At 50.4% G+C, this 24,413-nt stretch overlaps 14 protein-coding genes across 14 annotated transcripts; 6 read left to right on the forward strand and 8 right to left on the reverse strand.

Annotated features, from left to right (window-relative positions):
* Positions 1–189: 189 nt before the first annotated feature.
* UFD1 (polyubiquitin-binding protein UFD1) lies at positions 190–1,392 on the reverse strand (the record flags this gene model as incomplete). The annotated part of the gene is made up of 3 exons (XM_043276435.1): positions 190–981; positions 1,043–1,333; positions 1,390–1,392. The coding sequence occupies 3 exons, from the start codon at positions 1,390–1,392 to the stop codon at positions 190–192; spliced, it is 1,086 nt and encodes a 361-aa protein (XP_043132943.1).
* A 335-nt stretch (positions 1,393–1,727) lies between these two features.
* Positions 1,728–3,098, forward strand: ACHE_11824S (GYF domain-containing protein; the record flags this gene model as incomplete). The annotated part of the gene is made up of 1 exon (XM_043276436.1): positions 1,728–3,098. The coding sequence occupies one exon, from the start codon at positions 1,728–1,730 to the stop codon at positions 3,096–3,098; it is 1,371 nt and encodes a 456-aa protein (XP_043132944.1).
* A 248-nt stretch (positions 3,099–3,346) lies between these two features.
* On the reverse strand, positions 3,347–4,882 carry rvb2 (RuvB family ATP-dependent DNA helicase reptin; the record flags this gene model as incomplete). The annotated part of the gene is made up of 3 exons (XM_043276437.1): positions 3,347–4,300; positions 4,371–4,817; positions 4,874–4,882. 3 exons carry the CDS (start codon positions 4,880–4,882, stop codon positions 3,347–3,349), a joined length of 1,410 nt encoding a protein of 469 aa, XP_043132945.1.
* Positions 4,883–5,434: 552 nt separating this feature from the next.
* ACHE_11826S (uncharacterized protein) lies at positions 5,435–7,945 on the forward strand (the record flags this gene model as incomplete). Its single annotated transcript, XM_043276438.1, has 1 exon — positions 5,435–7,945. One exon carries the CDS (start codon positions 5,435–5,437, stop codon positions 7,943–7,945), a length of 2,511 nt encoding a protein of 836 aa, XP_043132946.1.
* Positions 7,946–8,202: 257 nt separating this feature from the next.
* Positions 8,203–9,304, reverse strand: ACHE_11827A (putative alpha/beta hydrolase; the record flags this gene model as incomplete). The annotated part of the gene is made up of 5 exons (XM_043276439.1): positions 8,203–8,535; positions 8,588–8,783; positions 8,839–8,963; positions 9,019–9,058; positions 9,117–9,304. 5 exons carry the CDS (start codon positions 9,302–9,304, stop codon positions 8,203–8,205), a joined length of 882 nt encoding a protein of 293 aa, XP_043132947.1.
* A 384-nt stretch (positions 9,305–9,688) lies between these two features.
* ACHE_11828A (uncharacterized protein) lies at positions 9,689–10,152 on the reverse strand (the record flags this gene model as incomplete). Its single annotated transcript, XM_043276440.1, has 3 exons — positions 9,689–9,862; positions 9,919–9,968; positions 10,020–10,152. The coding sequence occupies 3 exons, from the start codon at positions 10,150–10,152 to the stop codon at positions 9,689–9,691; spliced, it is 357 nt and encodes a 118-aa protein (XP_043132948.1).
* Positions 10,153–10,485: 333 nt separating this feature from the next.
* ACHE_11829S (fumarylacetoacetate hydrolase family protein) lies at positions 10,486–11,581 on the forward strand (the record flags this gene model as incomplete). The annotated part of the gene is made up of 5 exons (XM_043276441.1): positions 10,486–10,513; positions 10,562–10,800; positions 10,851–11,166; positions 11,221–11,317; positions 11,374–11,581. The coding sequence occupies 5 exons, from the start codon at positions 10,486–10,488 to the stop codon at positions 11,579–11,581; spliced, it is 888 nt and encodes a 295-aa protein (XP_043132949.1).
* Positions 11,582–12,507: 926 nt separating this feature from the next.
* Positions 12,508–14,239, reverse strand: ACHE_11830A (putative MFS transporter; the record flags this gene model as incomplete). Its single annotated transcript, XM_043276443.1, has 4 exons — positions 12,508–12,649; positions 12,708–13,381; positions 13,448–13,942; positions 13,991–14,239. 4 exons carry the CDS (start codon positions 14,237–14,239, stop codon positions 12,508–12,510), a joined length of 1,560 nt encoding a protein of 519 aa, XP_043132950.1.
* Positions 14,240–15,096: 857 nt separating this feature from the next.
* Positions 15,097–17,633, forward strand: ACHE_11831S (C2H2 type zinc finger domain protein; the record flags this gene model as incomplete). Its single annotated transcript, XM_043276444.1, has 7 exons — positions 15,097–15,183; positions 15,269–15,284; positions 15,379–15,899; positions 15,947–16,156; positions 16,204–16,248; positions 16,296–16,397; positions 16,446–17,633. 7 exons carry the CDS (start codon positions 15,097–15,099, stop codon positions 17,631–17,633), a joined length of 2,169 nt encoding a protein of 722 aa, XP_043132951.1.
* Positions 17,634–18,309: 676 nt separating this feature from the next.
* Positions 18,310–19,503, reverse strand: ACHE_11832A (uncharacterized protein; the record flags this gene model as incomplete). Its single annotated transcript, XM_043276445.1, has 1 exon — positions 18,310–19,503. The coding sequence occupies one exon, from the start codon at positions 19,501–19,503 to the stop codon at positions 18,310–18,312; it is 1,194 nt and encodes a 397-aa protein (XP_043132952.1).
* A 1,060-nt stretch (positions 19,504–20,563) lies between these two features.
* ACHE_11833S (thioesterase family protein) lies at positions 20,564–21,508 on the forward strand (the record flags this gene model as incomplete). The annotated part of the gene is made up of 2 exons (XM_043276446.1): positions 20,564–20,676; positions 20,722–21,508. 2 exons carry the CDS (start codon positions 20,564–20,566, stop codon positions 21,506–21,508), a joined length of 900 nt encoding a protein of 299 aa, XP_043132953.1.
* A 271-nt stretch (positions 21,509–21,779) lies between these two features.
* Positions 21,780–22,597, reverse strand: ACHE_11834A (uncharacterized protein; the record flags this gene model as incomplete). The annotated part of the gene is made up of 2 exons (XM_043276447.1): positions 21,780–22,460; positions 22,523–22,597. The coding sequence occupies 2 exons, from the start codon at positions 22,595–22,597 to the stop codon at positions 21,780–21,782; spliced, it is 756 nt and encodes a 251-aa protein (XP_043132954.1).
* A 296-nt stretch (positions 22,598–22,893) lies between these two features.
* ACHE_11835S (uncharacterized protein) lies at positions 22,894–23,611 on the forward strand (the record flags this gene model as incomplete). The annotated part of the gene is made up of 3 exons (XM_043276448.1): positions 22,894–22,929; positions 22,977–23,043; positions 23,100–23,611. 3 exons carry the CDS (start codon positions 22,894–22,896, stop codon positions 23,609–23,611), a joined length of 615 nt encoding a protein of 204 aa, XP_043132955.1.
* Positions 23,612–23,818: 207 nt separating this feature from the next.
* Positions 23,819–24,374, reverse strand: ACHE_11836A (uncharacterized protein; the record flags this gene model as incomplete). Its single annotated transcript, XM_043276449.1, has 3 exons — positions 23,819–24,114; positions 24,201–24,273; positions 24,339–24,374. The coding sequence occupies 3 exons, from the start codon at positions 24,372–24,374 to the stop codon at positions 23,819–23,821; spliced, it is 405 nt and encodes a 134-aa protein (XP_043132956.1).
* Positions 24,375–24,413: the final 39 nt, after the last annotated feature.

Below are 24,413 nucleotides of genomic sequence, written 5' to 3' on the forward strand. Positions count from 1 at the left end.
CATTGAACGCCGGCCTAATCTCGCTATGCTCCTGAACAGTGTCCCGACCCTAATATTGACCTATCTATGTAGAAGTACAGGCAAGGGAAGAAACAACCAATCCGAAAGAACCGTCTAAGAGTGTATTAATTCCAGAGCCTGTGAAATCCCATGTCATTTGATTATATCATTATTCTTTTGATTTGCCGTCTAGCTCCCCGCGGGTGTTTCGGAGCGCCCGGTATCTTTCTTCTTTCCACGCAGTGTCTGACCGGCTCCCTGGAATCGGGGCTTCTCTTCTTCTTCAACCACCTGTCCCTTTTCATCACGCTTCTTCACAGGCTTGATCGCATAGCCGAAGAACAGCTGATTGGGTGGCAGTCGTAAGGGCTGAGGTCCATTCGTCCTGCGAGCTGGCGGGGGATGCTGAGGATTCGTTGTTCCCGGGGCAGGTGTGGAAGGCTGTGGTGTCGGAGTCTTGCTACCCTTCTTCGCATTCAGACGGTGACCTCCTGAAAGGAAGTTGGATGACACTGCCTTGGCGCCTGCGGCGGCTTCAGTGGACTCTGGCGCAATGGCGGCGTAGTTGATCGATTGTGCCATCGTGCCCTGGGGATGAAGTAGACCGCCGGATGGAAGCTTTCCGCTCACGCCGCTGCGAGGAGTACTTGTTCCGCTGGGCTTCTGAAGCTCTTCATACCCAACAGGTGGTGCAAAATCAACCTCCAAATCTGTTTCCAAAACGGATACGGCGCTCTTCCCGTCGGGCTTGGTCTCCAAAACAGCCATCTCGTACACTTGATCATTGTAGGAAAAAGTGAAGACGTCACCCTTGGTAAGGCATGAAAAGTTGCGAAAGGCATTTTCGAGGACTGCTTTAGGATCACTGATGTCGAGGAAGGCGGTTGACTGGGCTTGAAGTTTGATGAATTGGCCAGGTGGGAGGTCGGTGGACTTGATCTGGAGGAGATCACCGGGTTCGAGGAGTAATCGCTGCATCAACTGTACAGATTCACGTAAGTCAGCACAAGCCTCAACAGCCAGCCGAGAACACAGAGCCTACCCAGTATGGCAAGTAGATCTTCCCCTCCTCAGCGATAAACTCCAACACACCAGCATGTGTCATCAACTCTCTCGCACCATTGTGAAGCTCGAACATCATTGGATATGTGATATGAAGGCGAGTCAACTTGTCCAGGGCACTCGGAGGCATGATCACCTTGCCGCCATGGTTGACGTTCTCTCTCTCGGGACCGGGCATCATTGCGACGGGGTAGCAGCGGTAGTACTCGTCGAAGCGACGGTTCGCAGCTCGAAGCATGGAGGAGCCAAATTCCATGTCATCGTAGCGAAACTGCAAAGGTCAGCTCCGAGCTTTGAGCTCAGATCCTGATTAGGGTGTGGACAAACCATGTTGGGCCGTGGAGTTAATAACAACAGATTTGCACTGATGCTCTAGCAATGAAGATACTCTCTTTTGAGCAAAATTGTGCTGTATATAATTAACAGAGAATGAATTTCTGAAAATGTTCTTAAGAAAGAACAATCAACTGTTGTCTCTTATCGCCCGCGGTGACGCAAGTAGGCTCCGCACGCATTTTTCCGAGCCGACCCCAGACCAGGACAACATTGCAGCGAGTTTTCAGCTGATTTTCCTGTCACCAAGTTCTCTTTACTATCAACTTTGATGCTGTGATATACTACAGCTGTACAACTACAGGCCTTGTAATTGCGCATTCTCAGTTACAATGTCAGCCTCCGCGCGCCCCAAGCGGGCAGGTGAAGACTTCACCCGCACCCACCACCACGACGAAGACGACCCCAACGGCCCAGCATCTCACAAGAAACCCCGATTTGATCTCCGCAACCCTTCAGCATTAGCACCCGATGCGCTTGAGGAAGATGCGGTGCTAGACGCAGACGAGATCGGCCGCCGCGGACAACAAGTGCGCCGGAAAGCAGTCAACCTCGACGGATACGATTCGGACAGTGACAACGAGGGGTTTTCGGCGCGAATTGAGAAAAAGCCGGAGAATCAGAGGAAACAGCATGATGCGGATGACGATGATATGTTCGCGGAGCTGCAGGAGGATTTTGGGGCTGAAGAGATCGATGCGGACGAGGCTATGCGCAAGAATAAGAAGAACGTGCGGTTCTTACAAGATGATGAAATTCAGGGACAAGTCTCCTCTTCGCGTGGTGGCCATGCTATGCGCGCAGACCTAAGCAAGGGTCGTGGTGAGGTCGACCAGGAAGACGATGATGAAAGTGAGGAGGATGTTGCAGAGGAAGACCGCGCAAAGGTGGACGAGGAAATGGATGAAGAAATAGGAGCCGGTGGGAAGAAGAAGAATGCACCTTTACTGGATGCGTTCAACATGCGCAATGAGCAGGAGGAGGGCAAGTTTGATGATCAAGGAAATTACATCAGAAAAGCAGCGGACCCTGATGCTGTTTATGACACTTGGCTCGAAGGCGTGTCGAAGAAGGATATGAGAAGCGCGAAAGAGGCCGCAGAAAAACGAGAAGCCGAGCGGAGAGAACGGGACCGGCAAGACGACAGCATCCTAACGAGCGACGTGCTGAAGACCATCATCACACATCTTCAACGCGGAGAGACAATTCTAGAAGCCCTGGCGAGAATAGGCAAAGGCGTGCAAAGAAAGCCGAAATGGCAACAAAACAAACAACGGAATAAGAAGAAACAAAACGTGGCTGCGGCCGAAGATACCGAAATGACAGAGGACGACCCTAAAGAGGTGGTTCGCAAGCAGACAATCGAAGCCATCACCGGTGCTGCCGATATCCTCATGACCAGAGGGCAGGCGGAAATCTACGACACGGAACGTGAAATGCTTACGAGGCAATATAAGCGCGAGACAGGCGAGGATTGGGTTGACCCTGCGGAGTCTACAGATACGGGCAATGGAGCTGGCGGGCCAGGGCCAGTGATGTGGGAATTCCGCTGGTCTGATGCTCGTGATGGAGGTAACATCCACGGGCCATACGATAGTGCCATGATGGAGTCGTGGAAGGGCGCAGGGTATTTTGGTGAAGGCGTCGAGTTCCGGAAAGTGGGGGACACTGGTGAATGGAGACAAGATGTTACTTTCTCATAGCTCATGAAATTCGCAACGTGTACATTTATTCTACTAATTCCTGATATACCAAGCACATCATTATTCTTCGGGTCTGTTTGGGATCCAATTCAAAACCTTTTATCAATTACCCCATATGAATTCTCAAAAAAAGCGCCAGCCTTTACCATACATAACTTGATGCCACAGAATGACGAACATAAATAAGCGGAAAACAATCAGGAAATTATCGCATTTTTCTTCCCTTTAAATGCAAATTAGATCAACATCTAGGAGATCTCCATAGCATCTCCTCCATTAGCGGTAGAAAAGTCCACGTTGCCTTGTTCGCCAATGAATCGTTGTTCAAACTGGTTGACAAATTTAATACTCCGGTTGGGGTCAAAGAACAACCGGTAGCTGCGTTGCACATCATCGATGCTAACCTCCTTCGCCTTTCTCTTTTGGCTGAGGAGATGGGAAGTGGTGATGATATGGCTAGCGTACCGTAGGCCCGACTCCTCACCAATCTTAGTCAGGAGTGCGAGAGCGTCGGGAGAGAGGTCAATTTCTTCCTCTTGGGCACGGATAGCCAGGATCTGCCGGAGCTCCTCCCCGGAGTAGGTTTGTGTGCTCACAATAACCACACGGTCGAGGAAGTCGAGAGGGAGTCCGTGGGGGGAGTTGTATGTGGTGCCACGGATCCGGGCGTGGCCACGGTTGCTGGCCATAATAACAATGGGGGCGAGTTCGGCCTCCAATGCACGGTTCACGTACGAGAAGCATTCGATGTCCAGCATATGCACCTCGTCAATGAACAGCACACCCGGAATAATCTCTGCCTTGCCTTCCTCCTTCCACTCGGCCACCTTGGTGTTGATTTGGTCCCTGACCTCGCTCCGGATCTCACCTGTGTCACCCGAGAATAGTGCCAGGAACCCCTGTGTCCGGGAATTGATGACATCGATCTCATGGAGACTCACAGTGTGGACAATTTCCTTGCGAACTTGCAGTTCACCCTCAGGGCACTGGACGAATTTGGTATCGGCGCCCATCGCATCATAATCCCGAGAACGAGCGTACGAACGACCCAGCTTTGTGATCTTCCCTGATGACTTGTCGATAGAGATAACATCACCAGCCATCACACGCTCTTTGGTCATCGAATCGATCATCTTCGTTCCCATGTCATAAATTGTCTCCATATCGGTGGTCTTGATGGTAAGTTTGCCTTGTTTGTGGCCCTGTTTCATGGAATAAGCAAATCAGAATTAGCCGCTTTCATCGTAAAAGCATGTGATGATGTGCACTTACGCCAGTCACGCTCCGATCAATCTGAATTTCCACAACTTCACCTTCAATGATCTCGCTCTCTTCCTTGATGCGGACACCGATTGACTTCCGGAATGCCTGCGTAAGTGCCTCTGTCTTGGACATCTCCATAGAGAAAATTTCCGAAGAAGCGAGCATTGTAAACGGCACATCAGACCCAAGCGACTGTGCCATACCCATCGCGATAGCTGTCTTTCCGGTACTGGGGGGTCCTGCGATTAAGACGGCTCGCCCAGCGATCTTCCCTTCTTTGACCATCTGCAGAATCACCGCAGCGGCCTTCCGTGCCTTCTCCTGGCCAACGAGCCCCTGCGAGGACGTTCTCGGTTGTAAAGAGTCTGCATCGACACCAAGACCCCGGATATGCGAATGGGCAGCGATGAGGTTGAGCCCGCGGAGCTCCTTGCTCTCCGCGATGGTTGAAATTGGCTTGATAAGAATCAGCAATGAGACGAGAATCGCAAACAAAAGAAGTGTAAGCTCACCGCAGCCATGGTAAATCCCTAAGCCAGCAAAAATACCGTTATTGAGACGAAAACCACCAGATCGAAGTGCACCAGCAAAAGACAACGTCGCGGAGGTGAGAGAAACAGCTCTGCGAAAGAGAAGCCCAAAGTTGCTCACCGCCAGGCAGAATAAGTATTCGCCTGCTACAAGATCGTCCTTTTGCTCGTTTGCCCCTGGAGAAATTTTTTCTTTTAAGCGTCTGTTTACATGTCGAATTGAGATTTCAGGACAGATCTCTGCTCCTGTTTTTTTTTTTTTTTTGCCTTTCTATCGCTACATCAATCACCACCCTTCCATCCCATCTTCAGTACGATCCCTCCGCATATTATCGCGCACGCGTGCGCGCAATCGCCATTTTATCCTCTGAGCAGAAATCGGTCTTTTCGCTCTGCTGTTGACCTCGTGTACTTGATCTGCACTGCTGTTGCTGATTGGGCACAGTGTCATCTGTTACAAGCCCCCTCAGGCTCAGGGATAGCTGCTAAATGATGTGCACGTTTCGCCTTTCGATACAATAATCTCCTACGATATCGGATAAAATGGACCTCGATAATCCATCCACGCGCGATCCACGTCTTGCCAGTCGACTAACGAGATATAATATACCCCGGTCGATAAAAAAACCGACCCTAGAAAGACAGAACTCCATCTCGCTTGGGTCACCCAGCACACCCAAACCCACCGTTTTACCGCCGTCGAGCGAACCTCCCAAGCCGGTCGAGAAGCAGGATAACCCTCGTGATGGATCGTTTATCCAGTTAATCTCTGGGCTGGTGCAAGCTGCTGTTGCTACAGCCGTGAGCAGGTCAGAGAAGGAAAGATTGCAGAAGAAGAAGGAGATGACGGAAGGTCTATTGAAAAAGGCAAAGGCTCATACGAACTTTCCTTCGACAGTGGCTTTCTTTCAGCAGGCCAGTAATGACGAGAATGTCGACTTGACTCGGATAGATGATATTATAAAGGAGCACTTGTCGAATTGCAGCCAAATAGAGAGAGATCTGGTGACTAAATGGAGACTTTTATCGCCAAGCAGCTCCGGCACGTCGAATGACATGATAAAGGATCTGCAAAGGGAACTCCAAACAGTCAAGGAAGAGGCCGCCAATACAAAAACTGAACTTGCTAGGCTCGTTGATAGCAGTCCGGCACGAACTGGGCCCATCGAAATCCTCCAGGATAGGGTTATTCTTTTGGAAAAAGCTTTGGAAAGTCAAAGCACACTTCTATCCGAACAGTCTAAGACTGCCAAGGCTAATGATGAGCTCTTAACGTCGTTGAGCTCGGAAATGAAGAAGGGGGCAACACCATCGCTAACACAAGAAGCGCCGTCCACGCAATACACGAAGGACATTGGAGATCTCAGGGAGAAGTACAAGGAGTCGGAGGCGACAATGAGGGCACTTGTGGAGTGCCAAGAAGCGCTTTCAAAGTCGATCGGTCAAATCAACGAGGATATCGAAGAACATAGGAGGAAATTGAACGATATTAATGTTGGTCCTATAAGTGAAATGAAGACGAGAATGGATACCTTCTCCAGCCATCTGAGCTCACTGGCGGACAAGGCAGTAGCAGAATGTCCGGCTGTTCAGCCTGCAAACGGAAATGTTGAATCTACGGGTGCCATTAGGAACATGGAACAGAAGTTGCAAAAGCTCGAAGGAAATCAGGCTGTGCCTCGAATCAACAAGGTCCAAGTGGACCAGAGCATGCAGGCACTGAATAGACGGATGGACGAGCTGGCGCATCTACAGTCCATGAAAGACGATCTACAGTTCTCTGAAATGGAAGACATCAAGAAAACATTGATGCAACAGAGCGAGGATTTCAAGGGATTGAAGGATGGCTACGGTCAAGTGTCAGCGAAGATTAAGGCTATTGCGCAAAGCAATCCTGCGGCAGCCCTGCGGCAAATTCAAGACCTTTCTGGGTCGCTATCAGTCACACAGCGTGTGCTGGAGAGCGTCAAAGTTGGGTTACATTCTTTGGAAACGCGGTATAATAATATCTCAACCGAGCCTATTGTCAAGAACATGGTGGTCGCGATGCAAGAAATGTACCCATCGGCATCCCAGTTGACGGAGCAGGTGACAGCCCTCAGAAACCACCTTGATAAAGATATCCTGCCGCTCAGAGCGAAGGTGGAGCAACTTTTCAAGTCGCATACTTCACAAGTCGCACAACTGCAGAAGGACACAGCCGTGCAATTGGAGGAAAGGAACCGGTTGAAAACTGAACATGCTCGTATAGAGCAGTCGATTGCTGATCTATCGGAGAGGATCAAGACCCAGACCTCGGTATCGCCACAGCAACAATTCAATCAGCTGCAGTCGAAGATCGATTCTCTCTCGAAAAGAATGAACGAACATACATCGAACATCAGCGAGCAATTGAAGTCGAAACAGTCGTCGGACGAATCCCTTGTACAGAGCCTGAATCATGAACGCGAGCATTTCGACAAAGAGTTCCAGCGGGTGTCCGGCGAACTCGAGGGCATGTTGAGCAAGCTTTCTCAATTACAATCCGCAAACACAACCAACATGGAAACAACCAAATCCCACGCCGGGGACATTGGGTCCTTGCTTGATCGCATGCGTCACTTGGAGGAATCTGTGTCAAACAATCATAAACAACTGCTCGAACGATTCGATAATATAAAGAAAGCCGTGAAGAGCCAGGAAGGTATTCCGATGGATGGACAAGCCGCTGAAGGACCACAATCACCACAACAAAAGGTTGAGGGCGATGAAGAGCCCGAACCCGAGGTCCCTGAGGAGCCCACGGAGAGCCCGGTCAATGGAGACAGCAGCACGATTAGCCAAATAGCTGAAACCAACCCTACGCACGCTCTACGAGAGAAGAAGGGGAAGAAGAAGCGCCCACGTCTTTCAACGAACCGTTCGGACGACGAAAGGCCGGAATCGAATTCGGGGTCCAATTCACCACGAATGCTTACATCCGGACAGGAGGGGACCCCGTCTGACGGGAAAAAGAAGACCAAGAAAAAAAAGAGAAAGCTCATCCGGGATACGGAACCGATCACCCTGGACTAAGCGAGTTATTCTTGGTTTTCTTTGTCCTTGATTTTATGCGTACTGGATCAGTGCCTTGCCCTAGATCTGGACGCGGTAACGAAACTTATGACTATAATAGAGTTTGTTCCTTGATACCATATTCTGCGCTTGTCGTAATGTGGTTACCGTTCATATGTTTGTCTTATGAGTATTATTTGCAAATACGTCTATGTGCATAATGTTTCAAGCGGGGTTTATACCTCTCGCGCTGTATCAATTCCCCATCTATTCCGCTATTATGGCGTGTTTTGTAAGAATTTAACAGCCACCTGTCGGAACGCCTCAGGGTTTTCCGAGATGAGCCAATGCCCAGCCTCGACATCCACGACTTCAGACTTAGGAAAGAATTTCTTGATGGCGGGAAGCGAGTCGTCCGAGACGTATCTGCTCTTGATGCCCCGAACAACAAGGGTTGGCCCGTCATATGTTACAGCACCCGGTTCTCGGAATGGGAAGTCAGCCATGTCTTCAAGCGAAGCCCCCAAGGTCGACAACGGGACACGGAATTTCATCGTCTGATCGTCTGACCGGATCAGGTTGGTCAGAAGGAATTGACGAATGGGGAGGGCCTGTCAGGTTATTATAACGCCGTAATGATAATAAATGAAAATCAAGACACACCTCTTCGTAACCCTGCAGAATCTTATCCGCATCCGACTGCTTCGTCACCTTTTCTGCCTCGACATGCTGCATGCCCCGAACATATTTCCCAAAGTCGCTCTGTAGTCGGGCGTTAACGGGTGCATTGTCGACTGGTATAAGACCCGATACGCGGCTGGGAGATCGCAGAGCAACGGCCATCGCCGTTTTCGCGCCCCTATTGTACATTAGAAACTTGCTTCATCGATTGTCCTTGATTGCTCAGAACACACATCGAATGTCCAATCAACACACATTTATCTAGCTTCTGCTGGTCGATGAACTTCTCAACGTCCTCGGCCATAACGGTATAGTTGTGCTCTGCGGCATGGAATGAGTGTCCATGATTCCGAAGATCCTGTCATTGACTCTTAGTCTTCCGTTCGGTATTATTGCATGCAGGACACACGCACCAGTGTGTATATTTGACGCTTCAGATCACGTGCAAGGGCTCTACGCTGGTTAGCTCTGGGTTCCATGTCAACAACAGTAAACTGGAGCGAGGGCTTACCGACTGATACTCCGATTATTCTGCTTCGACCCGAACAGCCCATGCAAGAAGAGAATCGGGCTTCGAACGGCCTGTTCATTTTCGGGACCGAAGATCTGATATGACAGCTCCTCGGACCGCAGCACGCGCGATGTCGAAAAGGAGCGGATGCTGGTAGCCCCTCGCAGAGCTGTTCTTAATGACAACATTGCATAGAGTTGAATTGGTACTTCGCAATTCAATTCAATGATGGATATCAAGGATTCTTTGCGGTGATGTATTGTGGGCCCGTTTATCTCCGGTATTTCCGTGATTGTGACTTTCTATTGGCTGACGCTCGCTGGGACAGCTCTTTCCGCTCGGCAGAATCCGGCCAATGAACGCTGTGGCACGTGGTGCGCTGAATAAGCTCTGATTAAGCCGTCTCTGCACTAGTTACTCGCCAGTTGGCTTTGGACACGGCATTCCGCCAGAATATTCAATTGACAATCTTCTGTCTATCTTCAACTCATGTAGTATTTACAAACAAATGCAACTCATGGCCATCGTTCAGTCCTCAATATAAACTACAAGTTATTCCAACACCATTCAATCTAGCTGTCCAGCAGCGGCGGCACCTTCTCGCAGAGGTATTCAACAATCGCATCGGGTCCTCTCTCAACTTGCAATCCAGTGGGGATGGCGTGCAGTTTGATGTCAGGCTTGATTTCGCGGGCTGTAGCGTGGATTTGCTGGGCTTCTTCTGCAGTCCACATGGATGCGCTGAACTGCGCGACTGTCAGTAGGAGTAGATAGACATGCAGACATCGGGGTGGCAGCTTACCAGGACATCCGGCATCAATTCTTGGACTTTAGGGCGAACTTCTTCGATTTCTGTCGCGGTCAATACTTGTTGCTTCTGGGCTTGCGATGAAGGAAACATACTCGAGCAGTTGGCCTCGTGGATGATGATATACCGGTCCTTGAGCGTATCAGCGACCCTCCCGATCAAGCGTTGAGCTCTCTCGGGGGCCGTGTTGACCGTGACGAGACGGAAGGGTCCTTTGGGGCTAGCCATGGTGAATGTTGATGAAATAGAAGAGTAGGCTATGCATGAGCTTGTCGCAAAAACAGCGAAGTGGGCTGTTTTTATCGACCCCCTTTCCCCACGCCGTTGTCTGGCATGGTTCGTGGGGACCAGAAAATAACCGGGTTTGTCGGATTTAACCCGCTTACTTTTTCTAGCTTGAATTCATTCAATTGACTCTGTCCATACAAGAAAAGGAAGAAATAAAGTGACCAGTCCCTCCCCCACTCGTCTTGTCGGGGTAGAAATAGTCCGCCACATCTCCTATAAATAGTGACAACCTCAAATCATTCCACTCAATTGACAAACCTCAATTGAGTCGCCATGTCTAAAATCGCATCGAGCTTTTCGCGTAAGTACCCATATTACGCTGGTTATGTGGGTATACTAACACAACCAGGCCTCGTGCGCTTCATCCCCAGATCCAACCGCTCCAGCATCCTGATCGGAGAGCCGGTAGATCCCAAACTGGATGTTGGATTGGCTCTGTACCAGGGCAAGGATGTCCCTGTTCACCCGTTCTCGGGACCCTCTGTTCTCAACCCAGGCCAGAAAACTGAGAAGACCGAGATCATTGAGAGACTTCTGTCTCCGTTGGCTCAGAATGAAGTTGGATCTATCCGGTGTATTGGGTTGAACGTGAGTACTCGAAACGAATCAATCAAGATTTGCATTGACAGAACGCGCAGTATGTCTCCCACGCCGCAGAAATGAAACTCTCAATCCCCGATGTCCCAACCCTATTCATCAAACCATCCACCTCGCTCGCAGACCCCTGGCCGGCTCCCACGATCCTTCCCAAAATCACCCAACAGGACGACACAGGCGACTACGAATCCGAGATGGTTATTGTAATAGGCCGCGAGGCAAAGGATGTCAGCGAAGAAGACGCATTGGACTATGTGCTGGGTTACACGGCTTCGAACGATATCTCCAGCCGGACATCGCAAATGAACCAGAGCCAGTGGTGTTTCTCGAAGGGATTCGACACTGCTTGTCCTATTGGTGAGCTATCCGTTTTACCAGAAAAGTTTGAGATTTGCTAAGTGAACGATCCAGGCCCTGCGCTTGTTTCCGCCGCGCAATTCCCGGATGCCAGCCAGTTCAAAATCCGCGGCTTGAAGAACGGTCAGGTCCTGCAGGATTGTCCATTGACGTGAGCCCCTTTCCAATAAATCAATACTCTACGGAAGCTAAACACTATATAAATAGCGACCTCATATTCAGTGTTCCCCAGCTCATCAGCTTCCTGTCGCAGGGCACCACGCTGCCGGCCGGAACTATCATTCTCACTGGTACTCCACCCGGCGTTGGAGCTGCGAAGAACCCCAAGGAGTTTTTGAAGGCTGGGGACGAGTTTGCGGTTGAATTGCTGCCGCATGTCGGAACATTGGTCACGAAGATGAAGCACCAGCAGTGATGGACTTTGGTTGTACTGTATACCCGTGTTAGATTATACGACTGCAATGTATTAAGTGGTTGTAGCTATCGTACAGATTATCCCTGTAAACACTCCCACATCCCCACTTATATAATCTCCACAACCCACCTCGGGTTTCCCCACAGCACTCTATATCTCGGAATTTCCGCTCGGAATCTCCAACTCGCGGTACTTTTAACAACATTCGCGTGCCGAAGAATTTCCGGATTCTTACAAACGGATTTGACGGAAGAATACATTGAATGACACCATTGATGCGCCTGGTTATCCCTCTTCGGGACTAGCTTTGAGCATTCCGTGCGAGGTAGGCCTACTTGTGCCGAGTCTCTGATTGGCTGTTCGGAGATAAGAACGGAAGTTACCTTATCCTAGCGGAGTTGACATACTCCGGCTTGTCTTTGCCCTAGGAATACCAATGCCGATGCGAGCTTAATTGAGATTATGTGCACATACAGAGGGAGTACTTCGTTACACAGAATGTACCTTTCAGAGCCCCCATGGAAAGTCTGTTTCGATTGTATCGCATAGATAGTAGTATTTCTACATACCATCTGGGCGATATACAGCGCCCGTACAAAATACTTCGTACAGTATCGGCAGTCCAGGCCATCAATGAAACTCCGATTCGAATCGGTTCGGGATTTCCCGTATGCCAAGACCGGCGGTTTGCTGATAGAAACGAAAATGGCCTGACTTATGATCATGAGACGCCGGCGGAAAGAAATAAGGCTGTTTGGGAATAAAGGGGCGGTTGCGGAGCAATATAAGCCATGGGCTTCCCGTTTAGTTCTCTTTTCCTCGCTTTTTCCGCCAGTTCAGAATTGCTGGAGTTCATATAATTAACCAAATTCTAACTAACCAAATAAAAGAACCAGAGAACGCTCATGAGAGCCAGCCATAACACATTAGACATCCGTCTTCTCCTTACGCCAAACACGCCCCTTCCAATGCAAGAAAATAGTTGGGACTGCACTGACACCAACTATAAGAGCAACACCAACTCCGGAACTCGCTGCGATGCCAACACTTTCGAACATTGACGGGAACCTATACTCATTAGCGATTGCACCGGAATGTGAGAACACAGTATATGGAAGATGCTCACCAGAAAGGCCCAAGGAACCCCCAAATCTGACGAATGAACGTGATGAAAACACCAACGGACGCTGCCTCTTCTGGAAAACAGTCAACAGCATATGTGACCAGCACGGTGGTGATAACCTGGTTTCCCACAGCCCCTATAGCGGTGCCAACGATGGGCGTCACCCGCCAATGGCCATTGGGTGCTGTCTGTGTACAGACAAGGAAGACAACCAGACCGATAATGGCGAGGGAGAAGCCAAAGTAGCTCAACCACAACCGGTACTCAGGGTCTGCTTTGCGTCCGAGTCGGCGTTCTCGCTGGCGCATCCAGAAGTCAGACATGATACCGCCTACCTGCTCGCCTATTATGGAGCCGATTATGACTCCCAGGAACTGCAGCCCGACTTGCTCTTCGTTCAGACTAAATTTCTCCTGGAGCAGGTTTGGGATCTCAACAGTCGAGAGGATACTGGCGAAGAGAAAGACCATGGCGTACGCCACAGCGGGGATGAGAATGGATGGATGTTTGGCCATTGTTAATGGCCTGATAAATTCTTGCCATGAGAATGGTGTTGGATCGATGCGCCTGATATAGAGGTATTCCGTCTTCCAGTTGATTTGACGGTCGACACCATTGCCCACGTAACGCGTCTCGGGTCCGAAGAAGAGGTACAGGATAAATTGGCCGCCGTTGATCTGTAGTAGTAACAATTGTGTCAGCGGATTACTCCTCACAATGCAGAAATAGGAAGGAAAGCTCACCATCGCAAGTACCCAGTAGATCCACCGATACCCTGCTCGATAGGCGACAAACCCAAAGATGAACGGCCCACTAGGGACTCCTAGTGTAACCATCAGGGTCCAGACCCCCATGTACCGTGCCCTATCCTTCTTGAAGGTTGTTTCCATTACCACGGCACTGCCAATAGCAGACGCTGGAGAGATGAAAAACGCCGCCAACGCTCGACATGCAGCGGTTGACGCATAATCGGGACTCTTGGCACACCCTACATTACAGACCAGGCTGCATATCAGGGATAACAGGAAAATGGGACGACGACCGAATCGGTTGGACAAGGGTTTCCAAAACAGCGGTGCGCCTCCCAGAATCGCGATTTGTAGTGATGTGAGATAACTGGCTCTCTGCAAGGAGACACCGAAGTCTTCGGCGATAGTTGAATATGCTGGGATAACCGCGCTGGCCATGAAGGTTCCCATTAATGCATGGAGGGCAACTAGAATCAAGTTCATCATTTTCTGAGCTGTCAGCAGATAATACTCCCTGGAAGATGAGAGATGACCAACCTTCCAAGTAGGCCAATTATAGGGATCCGTAGGACTCATTTCCGGAACAGGATCTAGATCCAACGTTCCATGGCGCTCAATCAGATAATCCCGATGACCCTTGGAGAGCCGGGCAGCCACTGTCTCGACATAGGTAGCTGGCATGCCCGTCTCTGCACTCTCTATAAGGTCAATGTTGGGCTTGCTAGTTGGATTTGACTCTTCAATCTCACCAACCGCTCGTGACGGCTGCATCCCGAAGAATGCCATGCTATGTTGTCTGTCTGTAGTGAGTCTGTTCAGCCTGAGGTTATTTAGATGCTTCATCCTCTAAACCCCTGGCATGAATGAACTCAAATAAGAGAAAAAGGTAGAAAGGGGACTCAAGTCATCATGTCTCCCCTCTTGACCAACGCTGCATGAATAACCGGGATACCCGGAGAGGAGAAGCAAACCGACTGCATCATCCCCAACCAAGTCCAAGCCAATTCAAATGCCCTGTGCACAGGCATAAACATAGACATAGGCACTAACCCCGGGGTCTATACGTAAGCACCTGTCTCCTCAATTGACCGAGGGTGCATTGTGGAGAAGATGCGGAGGACGCGCTGACACAGAACGAAACCGTCGACTCAGCAGTGCCGCAGGTGTGCATTGGATCCAATTTTGGTCACCCCTGATAGCGTCAGCTCTAGTCTCCACAAAGTTGAAGGAATGATGTGTATCACATTGGCCAGTGTTTCTAACCGAGGCCGACATGTTCCAACGGTGGTGACGCTGGGTTTCAAGCAAAGGGACAAGTCTTTTTTAGAATTGATATGCATCCAGCCATACCTAGTAGTCTGGACCCGCTTTTGTGCCTTCAAGTGACCTGTATCACACAGGTAGTGTACTCTGCAGAGAGGAAGTAGACCAAATGAGGAGATCCCAAAAAGGGCTAACGCCGAGGTCTATCTCCGATGGTTGCCACGTGCCCCACAATCTCTCCCACCCCCGGAATTCCCTCTTTTGTCTTTCCTTTCTTGCTTCTCCTGTCCCACCAATTCTACACTGCACTATTGTCTAGCTGATACACACCGTTCATCATATTTCATACGCTATCTGTATCCACCCACATCTGTGGTTGCATGATGGGGGAGACAACACCGGCCGGGATCAAGAAACTGGCGTGTCGAGTATGCAACAAGGCCTTTTCCAAAGCAGAACATTTGAGAGTATGCAATCTCCCACACTCCCACCGTGGGGACGTGATGCACTCCTGTACTAGTCAATATTTCAAGCGCTAACGAATGCCAACAGAGACACGAACGCTGCCGTAAGAACGCCGGGTGATCGTTCTGTTTTTAGCAGCGGATGATCTACCTATTGCAGAACCAAGCAAAAGCTGACAATTCGATGCTGCCTTGAAGATACCGGATCTAAGCCCTTTGTCTGTAAAGATTGCGCGCGGCCCTTTGCCCGTCAGGATGCCCTCACTCGTCATGAGAAACTGCACATGCGGACTCCAACCACCAAAAATGTTCCCCAACCTTCGCCGCTGTCGTCCCAGACTGCCTCGATACAGGAAACGCTTCCTGCGTGGAACTCGAATTCTCCGTCAACAGTAGCTCCTGCGCCCCCTACAAGCACGACATGGGAGACTTCACAGTCTACGCAGCAGTCAACTCTGCATGCGGCGTCTGACCTAGATTTTAGCTTGATCTGGCCTGACTCGGAAAATTTGTTCCAGAGTATAATGTCTACTGGCACGACGGACCAGTGGCAGATGCCGCTGGGGACGCTACCGTTTCCTCCAGTTGTGCAGGATGTTAACACGATGAACTTTGGGTCTCCTAATTCATTTGACGATCGAAGTTCGTCAATTGGCACTATTCCATCCGGAGGGAGTCATCAGGCTGTGCGGGATGTCACGGAGATGGTGACGAGCTCGGTCAGTCGTGCATGGACCTTGTATAGTACCAGTGCTAACATACTTAGTCGTCGAGTGTAACAGCCGAAGTGAAAGCGAAATCGATTACTTCGGTCTTCCTCGATGAGTGTCTTCATATGTTCTTCGTCAGATTCATTCCGACATTTCCTATCCTGCATCGAGCAACATTCGTCTTTCGGGAATGCACACATCCGCTCCTTTTGAATGCAATAGCAATTGGGTCGCTGTATTTGGGGCCCAAGGACTCAGTAGCGAAGGTGAGTATTTTTCATTGACCGGACAATACATATACTCACGTTTACAGGGAGAGGCTTTATGGCGTCTAGCACACACTGCGGTTGCAACATCGGTACGTCTACTTAGCATCCTCAAAATGGCTACTGCTAATTTCAGTAGTGGCAATCGATGATAACACATCGTGGTCTGTACGACGCATGTAAAGGTGTGCAGCTGTTGATAACAGCTCTTCTGGGACAAATATATGGCGCGCTGTCAAAGGTAGGTTACTCGGCCAGTGCACGTTAAGTACCTGCTAACACAGTATAGAATAGAGGCATTCGCACTACAAGTCAGGTATTTCGTCCACTTGGTTTCTTCTGGGCAAGACATTGCGGGATGCTGGACAGTCCGTCAGTTCCCCCGGAAAACCTCCCATTCCATGATTCCCCGATTGCGGAGAAAGAACACCAATGGCGGGTCTGGGCAGCGAGGGAGATTCAACAGCGAGCATTACTTGCATATCATATCCTAGATGGTCTCGTTGCGCAAATGTCTGGAGACGGCGCCTCAACCCGGCACGTTGCGAACCCATTGAACCTCCCAAATAATGAAGCAGCATTCGATGCCAGCACTGCTGATGAGTGGTTGGTACACATGCGCTCACTTAAAACAGATCAGCCGTCTTTTCGCCTGGTCTTTCGCTCCCTCTTTCCTCCTGTTGGAAGCTTTCGCTCGCTAGACTACCAGTTCTCGGCGTTTGCCCTCCGTGTGGTGCTTGAAGGGTTACAGTCACTCGTTTCCGATTCTGACGAAAGTGATCTGGCGTCAGTTGGTGTCCCAGACCGCTCAGACGTCCGGAGAGCTCTAGCACAAATCCACGAGACAATCTCAATGAGCATCCATCTCTCTCCACCGGAGAGACTAGAAATACTTCTTCGATGGCACACCATATGCCTCGACACAATGATCAACTCCACCATCCTCTGCAGACACGTTTGCTCACGATACAACATCACCCAGTCCGTCTCAGGAGGCTCCCGAACACTCAAATCCGGCTTCGACATGATCAAATGGACCCACACAGAAGACGCCCGTCGCGCCCTCCTCCACGCCATCGCCATTCAAGATATCATCGAACAGCTCCCCCGTGGGCGCGCGCACGTAATCCACATGCCCAGCTCTCTCTTCGCCGCAGCAACTATATACTTTATTTTCTCCATCGCTGGCGTCGCAACTGTTCGTCTCCCGAACAGCATCATCTGGCAGGATGCGCTGCTCACACGATCTGACCTGAACTTGGGCAGCACGGACATGCACCCGGCATCGGGTGGGTCAGAGACAAGACGGTTCGTTGAGGGTGGTCGGACGGATTCTCCGCCGTCTGTCGGGGCTGTTAGGAATATGTTATATGAGTTGAATTCCATACAGAAATTATTCCGGTGTCTTTGCTCGCAGTGGGGGATTGCTTTTGATATGGAGGAGATTATCGATCAGTGGATTACATTGTGTCATTGATGGTTGTATGCTTATTTCGCATTTTCTATAGAGCGTGGGCGGGTTACTGGCGTTCTTGATTTAGTGTGCATGTATAGCAAATGGGTTCTCAAGACCAATTGTCTCTATGGGTATAATTTTCATTCACAAGATAAGTACATAAGCGCAGCGCTTCTACGTTCTAATTCTGTCGACATACAGTTGTATCCCAACAGAGCAGGAGAGCACATGCGTACTTCCCCACAACTCTATGCTCCCCACATTCCCACATTCCCCGTGCATACGCGCTGAATCATGTGGGACGAGCTAGATAATTGCAGGTGGCTATTTCAGCCTCAATACGGGGTACGTGCAACAGAACAGGCTATGATTTGTAAACAGTTCCTTGAAAATGCAAATGCATCTATTTCTATTTCCATCTATGGACATTGCGCAGATAAAAACAACATGCATACGAACGGAACTCCATAATAAAACAAACCCAACCATGCAATGCAAGGATATATGGACAAATAAACAGACATGTAGTGTAATGCAGATAAGATGAAATGCAAAGGCAACAAAGGCATCAATGCTGGGGTATCATGCTTGGCTGATTGCCAATCTGTTGCTGGACAATGCCACCCAAACGAGAATGGAAACAGAACTGGAAAACAAGAAAGAGAAATCGAGTAATAACAGCGAGATGTTAAGGAGACTAGTCCACTGGATAGGGAGGAGTTGGCAAGCCAGCGGCAGCCAGGAGTTCGACGGTGACTTTTGCCATGTTCCGAAACAAGGCGTAGCAAGCGAGGTTTACCGCCTCGTGCTTGTTTCTAGCTTCTTCATTGTAGCTGGGGTAGGTCGACCTGACGAGAGGATACATATGGTTGGCCATGAAATTATCGGCAAGGTCGTCAACAGTATCTTCCAGTTGCATGGCAAGGTCAGATCGCTCGGCAGGAGTCATGTTTTTCGGGTCGTTCTTCGTAAGAGGCTGTCTGGCTTGCTGATTGTTCACCCGGTCCTTCTCGCGACTGTCACGGGGATGATCGGGTTCGAAGTAGCGTTCGATTTTGCCTGTCGGGGTTGAAGTCGGCTGCGGCTCTCGACGGCTCAGTGGAGAGCGTTGGCGGTATTTGGTTGCCTCACGACAGGGTGATCGAGATCGGTCTCGTTGCCCAGATCCTGCATTCCGTCCACGTTCGGTGCGGGCACCATCATCCAAAGCGGATAGCATTTCCCCCGGGGGAGGCAGACTGCTGAGCCACTTCCAAACCCGGTCATGTTTGCGCTTGTGGTAGTCTCTCTCCTGCTGCTTTTCTCCACCTTCCCTTTGCCTCTCGAGTACTCTCTCCGCCCGCTTCGCGTCAATGGCCTTGGTTTTGTCCACCAAAACCTGCTGGCTTGGTACGGTGGTTTTATTCATCCACTCGACCATCTCCGAGCACAAATCATGTGGCAACTGGCGAAGATCACGTTGTAGACAGGAATCTTCGTAGTCGAGGTGATTCGTGATACCGTCCCTGTGCACCCGACAAGCATACACCAATTGTTGCATCCGACGCTTGCACGACTGCCACGAATATGACCGGCCAGTCCGCGCAAACAACAGATCAGAAGTTTCCGACCACCATTTCTTTGGCCGAGTTTGAATCTCATTTTCCACCGTGCGTTCCATGCACAGCCGCACCAGAACGTCCACCTCTTCCCATGTCAACCGCTTTCCCCGACCATCGGGCGGAATCCCCTCCACGATGCGTAGACCGTTGACCATTACACCCTCCGATTGATCCGGCGTAGGAAGTTGTTCTGTGGAGGCAGCAGGCAATATGACAGAAACCTGTTTGGAGGCGGGCCATGGCGATGGGTTTTCGGACTGCGGTGTGGGCGCTCCGATGTCTTTGGCCATGATGCGGCTAGTGATTCAGGGGTCGTAATTCGATAATTGTGAGTGGAATGGGAATCCCTGTACGGAGTACGGAGTGATATGTCAGGATAATATTGAGAATAATTGTATGGAGTGATAGCAAAGGCAGAGAGGCATAAGATAAAAGGTGAGACGAAATCCGCCCAATTTTAACCCGAAAGGAAAATTCGCGGTTCGCCGCGCCGCGTTCGCGATAAGCACGTGACCGGGCGGCAATTGGGCACGAACTACTGCTCCTCCTACTGCTACTACTACCTTATCTGGCAGTAATACAGTACACGGTGCTACCCAGTGCTACGAACATGCTAAATCAAGGCATTATTGGGTACAAGTGCACCTGCATTTGGGATAGCATCGCCTGTTCGCACTCGCAGATGCTGTCGGTCACGGGACTCTGCCTCAGACACACCTTCCTTAGTTCTCCTGAGTCCTAAGTACTTGTACTAGTTACTTACTCTGCAGTCTGAAAGTGCAGAAGATTCTCTCCATCAAATCATTCAATTGCTACAGACTATCGACACTAGTCTTGTCTATCATCCTCATTGTTCGCCCAGAAAGGCATCAACCTCGGTTATTCTCATGGCTTTCCACAGTTCACCACCTTCTCCCTTCCATGGCTACTCCCGAGTCTATCTACTCTCCTTCCCTTTCACCGGTTCCCTTCTCCAAGCGTTCGTACCGACAAAAAGCTCGGTCTCGCCTCCGGAAATGAAATAAAAAACCAATTACCTCCTTTTATGACAATCTGACAATGGGGTTGGCAACTGTTGCAGTTGCACCTCCACAAGATCGGCCTCACTAGCTCAACAGCTCCATTTCCCGAGTGGACCGTGAACAGCGACAATTGCTCTATCAGAAGTCTAAACGTGGTACCGAAGACAGGTCAACTCCTTGCTAGAGTCCAAAAAAGTACTTAACCCGGCGTGCCGCAGCTGAAAGTTTGTGTCACCGGTGTTACTATCGATACAAAACCTCCGAACGTGCTATAATAATCCCCGGTCTCGTTGCAACACGGACACGACGCACGCGGCCGGCCGTTGAAATGATGCAGGAACCGAGCTCACTTTTACTGGAGGCGTTGTCCTCCTTGTCTGTCGAGCATGGGTCGCGCAATCGTTTTACAGCGAAGATCTCGAGGGATTGGACGACGCAGCTGTATGTTGGAAGGCATAACAATTGGACCGAGGCTGACTGAAATAGCGCTGTGCTGGGAGGTTTTCTCAATGCGTTGATGCTCTCTGCGACTCAGAAATACCTAGAACTCGAATTTGGGCCTGGACGATATCCCCATCCCATTCATGTCTTCGTGCAATTCCTTAATATGGTCCCGGCCGAGTCGGTGGTCATTACATGTCATACTCTGCGTACTTCGTCTCGACAATGCGTGGTGAGGGTCGAATTATCCCGGGGCACGGAGTCTCAATCGCCCACCACAGTGGCCATCGTCACCTACGGCGACCTCTTCAAGGAAAAGGGCGTCTCGCAGCATACCAAGCCCGTTATCACGACCCTCCCGAACAGACACACAGAATGCGTCCCTATCGATGACCCCGTGGTCGATGCGACCCCAGTAACACGACAACTGCACTGGATCGCCCCCAACGCCAACAATCTCTGGGGTCACCGGCTGGGAGGTCATCATCGAGAAGTCTGGTTGTCACCAAGGGACGGATCGAAGATGTCTAGTGTTTTTCACCTGGCAGTCTTGGCAGACATGCCGCTGCAACCTCCCGCCACGCATGAGCTAGGGTTCTACACGCGATACGCACTGTCCACGCTCTGCTTGTCAGTCGAGTTCAAGAAGATACCACATCCTGATACGAGGTGGGTGATGACGCGATCGCATTCGAGTAAGGTGTCCAACGGCCGGTATGATGTGAATGTGCAGATATTCGACGAGTCTGGTGAGCTGTTGGCTTTGAGCAACCATGTGGTATATATTGTTCCTCTTCGACCTCCGCCTAAGCCAAAGGCTTCGAAGATGTGATATTCGTTTCATGAGGATGGCTAGGAAGACCAATTTGTAAATATTCTAACTGTAACATATCTGGTTTCGTATAAATGCGCACTGCATTTAACATCGCCGCGGAAGCTAGCAATGGCATGTTATATTACTTTGTATACATAGCCATAGAACCACTTGGACCAACCAAGCCATCGCTAAATACAAGACAGTCAAGACGGAACTATTCTGATACCAACCCGATCATGTTCCAACACCCCAACCAGAACGACATCACCACGACGCGCCGGACGCATCAAGCCGCTCCCTCATAGTAATCCTCGTTGACGAACGGATCCGACATCGTAAATGAATCTCCAATGCCGAACGCGAACGGTTTGGTCATCTCACGGCGACCCTCCGCTTTCACCCGCGGCGTGGGACTCTCCTCAATACCCTCAACAGATCGCTTCAGAGGAGTCACGCTTCCGATAATGAGACTCTTGGGCTTGACAGGAGGAGGCGTAACCCGCGACAGAACAGGTAAAGAAGGAGAGCGGGTTGCAGTGTGTTCCGGGTTGACATTCTCCATCTTCACGAACAGACTCTCCGCCTCTTCTACCTCTTTCTTGGTCTTGACCTCCGGGGAAGCAGAGTCATCCAGGCAGATCACGTCTGCAGCCGAGCCCATCGTGTTACCCAGTCTGCTGTTGGCTTTGGTGGGCGTTTCGGGGACGGTGCTGTCTTCGATGCCTTTCTTGTTCTTCGCGGCGGAGGAGTTGGACTTGGATTTAGACGCAGACGCAGAAGCTAGGCCTGAAGCTCTATTTCGCGAACCACGGGGCGTGCGTGGGACGGGGCCATCGATGTTTACTCCGCGGGCTTGGGCTCCTGTGCGGAGGTCGTTGGCCATCTTTCTGTAGCGGCGGAACTGTTTCTCAACGGCGTCGTACGTAGCTCCTTCGCCATATATGGCTGTCATGGTGTGGTAATCGAGCTAGACGAGTACGCTGGATTAGTTTGATGTTGAATTATTTGAGAGAGAGGGTTGAGGCGTACCTTAAGAGTCGGGTGGCTGGCGAGGAGAGATGCGAAGAGGCGGTCCTTTGCGTCGGCTGCTCTCCAGTTGACCATCTTGTTTGTTAGCTCTGCCGTGTAGTTATGAGAAGAGACCAAGAGATAAAGGGGTCGAAGAGGGATGAAGGGGAGCATTGAGGAGAAATAAATTGCGTTGAGGTTGTTATGGCAAACATGCACAGTGAATAACGGAATTTGCCGTGTGTTCACTAGGGCTGGGCAACACAACACTCAGCACAAATTCTTCCATTTCCCTTCTTTGTCCTCTCTCTTCCTCTCTTACTTGACCCTCCGCAGCCTCTGTCTTTCTCAGTTTCCCTCTCTTTCCTATTCCTGAACCATCCGCCGTCAAAATGCCCGTGAAGTGGACTCCTGAGAATGACCAGCTGGTACGTCTCCCCTCCTTATACTCAAACTCAACTAACAACAACAACAGCTCCTCCTCAAAATCCTAGAGACACACGATCTCTCCGTCGACACCAAGAAAGTAGCTGAAGCATGGCGTAAGTCCACTCTTACCTACACACTACAACATCCTCTGACCATAACAACGATCCAGCCGCCACCGACGCAAAATATAAACCCACCCCCCGTGCCATAACCGAGCGACTCGTGCGCATGCGCCAGACTGCTCGCGCATCCTCAAAAAATGCCGGCCGCTTCGCTATCAAAAGCGCCCCGGCCACCCCCAAGAAACCGCGCAACAATGCCATGTCCACTCCGGCTTCCAACAAGACCAAAGCCCCGGACTCGAACAAACGCGCACACTCGCAGAAGGCTGACATCGACAACGGCACCGAGGACGAGGACATGGCTGACGCCGAGACCCCGACTAAGGCGAGCAAGAGGGTGAAAATGGAGCCCGAGGCCAAAGCTATTGAGCTTGAGCTTGCGGAACTGGACGGTGTTTATGTTCCTGTTCCTGCTAAGCGGATTAGGAAGAGTAGTGAGTTGCCGTTGGGGATGGTGGAGTATGATGGGGATAAGTGGGAGGAGGATGAGACTGTTTATGATAGTTCTGCGTCGGAGTTTGTGCCGGAGGATGGCGTTAAGCGGGAGGATGATAGCTAGCTTATGTGTGTACTTGGTTTTTTTCGTTGGGTGGGGATTGAAGAGGATTGGGATATGTTTTGTTAGGCATCTGTCAGGGGAATATTTCCAGTTGACGTTATCAACAACTGACAGAGAATTCACACGGCTTTGTCCAATTGTTTCCATCACTAGAAATACAGCGATACCTTCGCACGACCAGCAACAACATAACCGACAGACCAGACCTCAATCCTCTTCGTCCTCTTCCATTTCCGTATCAACCTCACCAGCCTCCTCCTTCTCCTTTCCTTTCATCTTCGCCTTCTTCTTCGCCTTCCCATTGCCCTTATCAGCCGGTCTACCCCTCTTCTTCTTCTCCGGCAACGCAAGTCCCGAGGCAGACGATCCCTCTCCAGCAGCGTCATCCGCACCAGAACCAGAACCCGACGCAGACGCAGATGCAGAACCGACAATGTGGAAGTCCCTGTTGACCTGTTCGCGGAGGCGCTGGATCCGGCGCTGCACGGCGATTTTGGTGCATTCTGCGAGACAACGGGTTAGGTTTTCTTTTTTTTATTTTCTGTTTCTTTTTTTTTCTCTTGCGCAGATATGGGTTGTGGAAGCGTACCCGGTCCCATCCATTCGGCGAGTGCTTCGTAGTCGATCTTTTGGGTGCTTAGGTGGAGGATTCCGATGAGGAGCTGTTTGAGGACGCTGTTGGATACGTTCGAATAGGAGGGAAAGTTGGTGCTGGCTGTTGGCTTACCTTGGCGTCCGTCTGGTCATTCCAGGTCATCGGCATGATAGTGGTGGGTGAGTGTAGATTGTAGTAGAGGTGTAT

Source organism: Aspergillus chevalieri, chromosome 1 (assembly GCF_016861735.1).
Source record: "Aspergillus chevalieri M1 DNA, chromosome 1, nearly complete sequence".
NCBI lineage: Eukaryota > Fungi > Ascomycota > Eurotiomycetes > Eurotiales > Aspergillaceae > Aspergillus > Aspergillus chevalieri.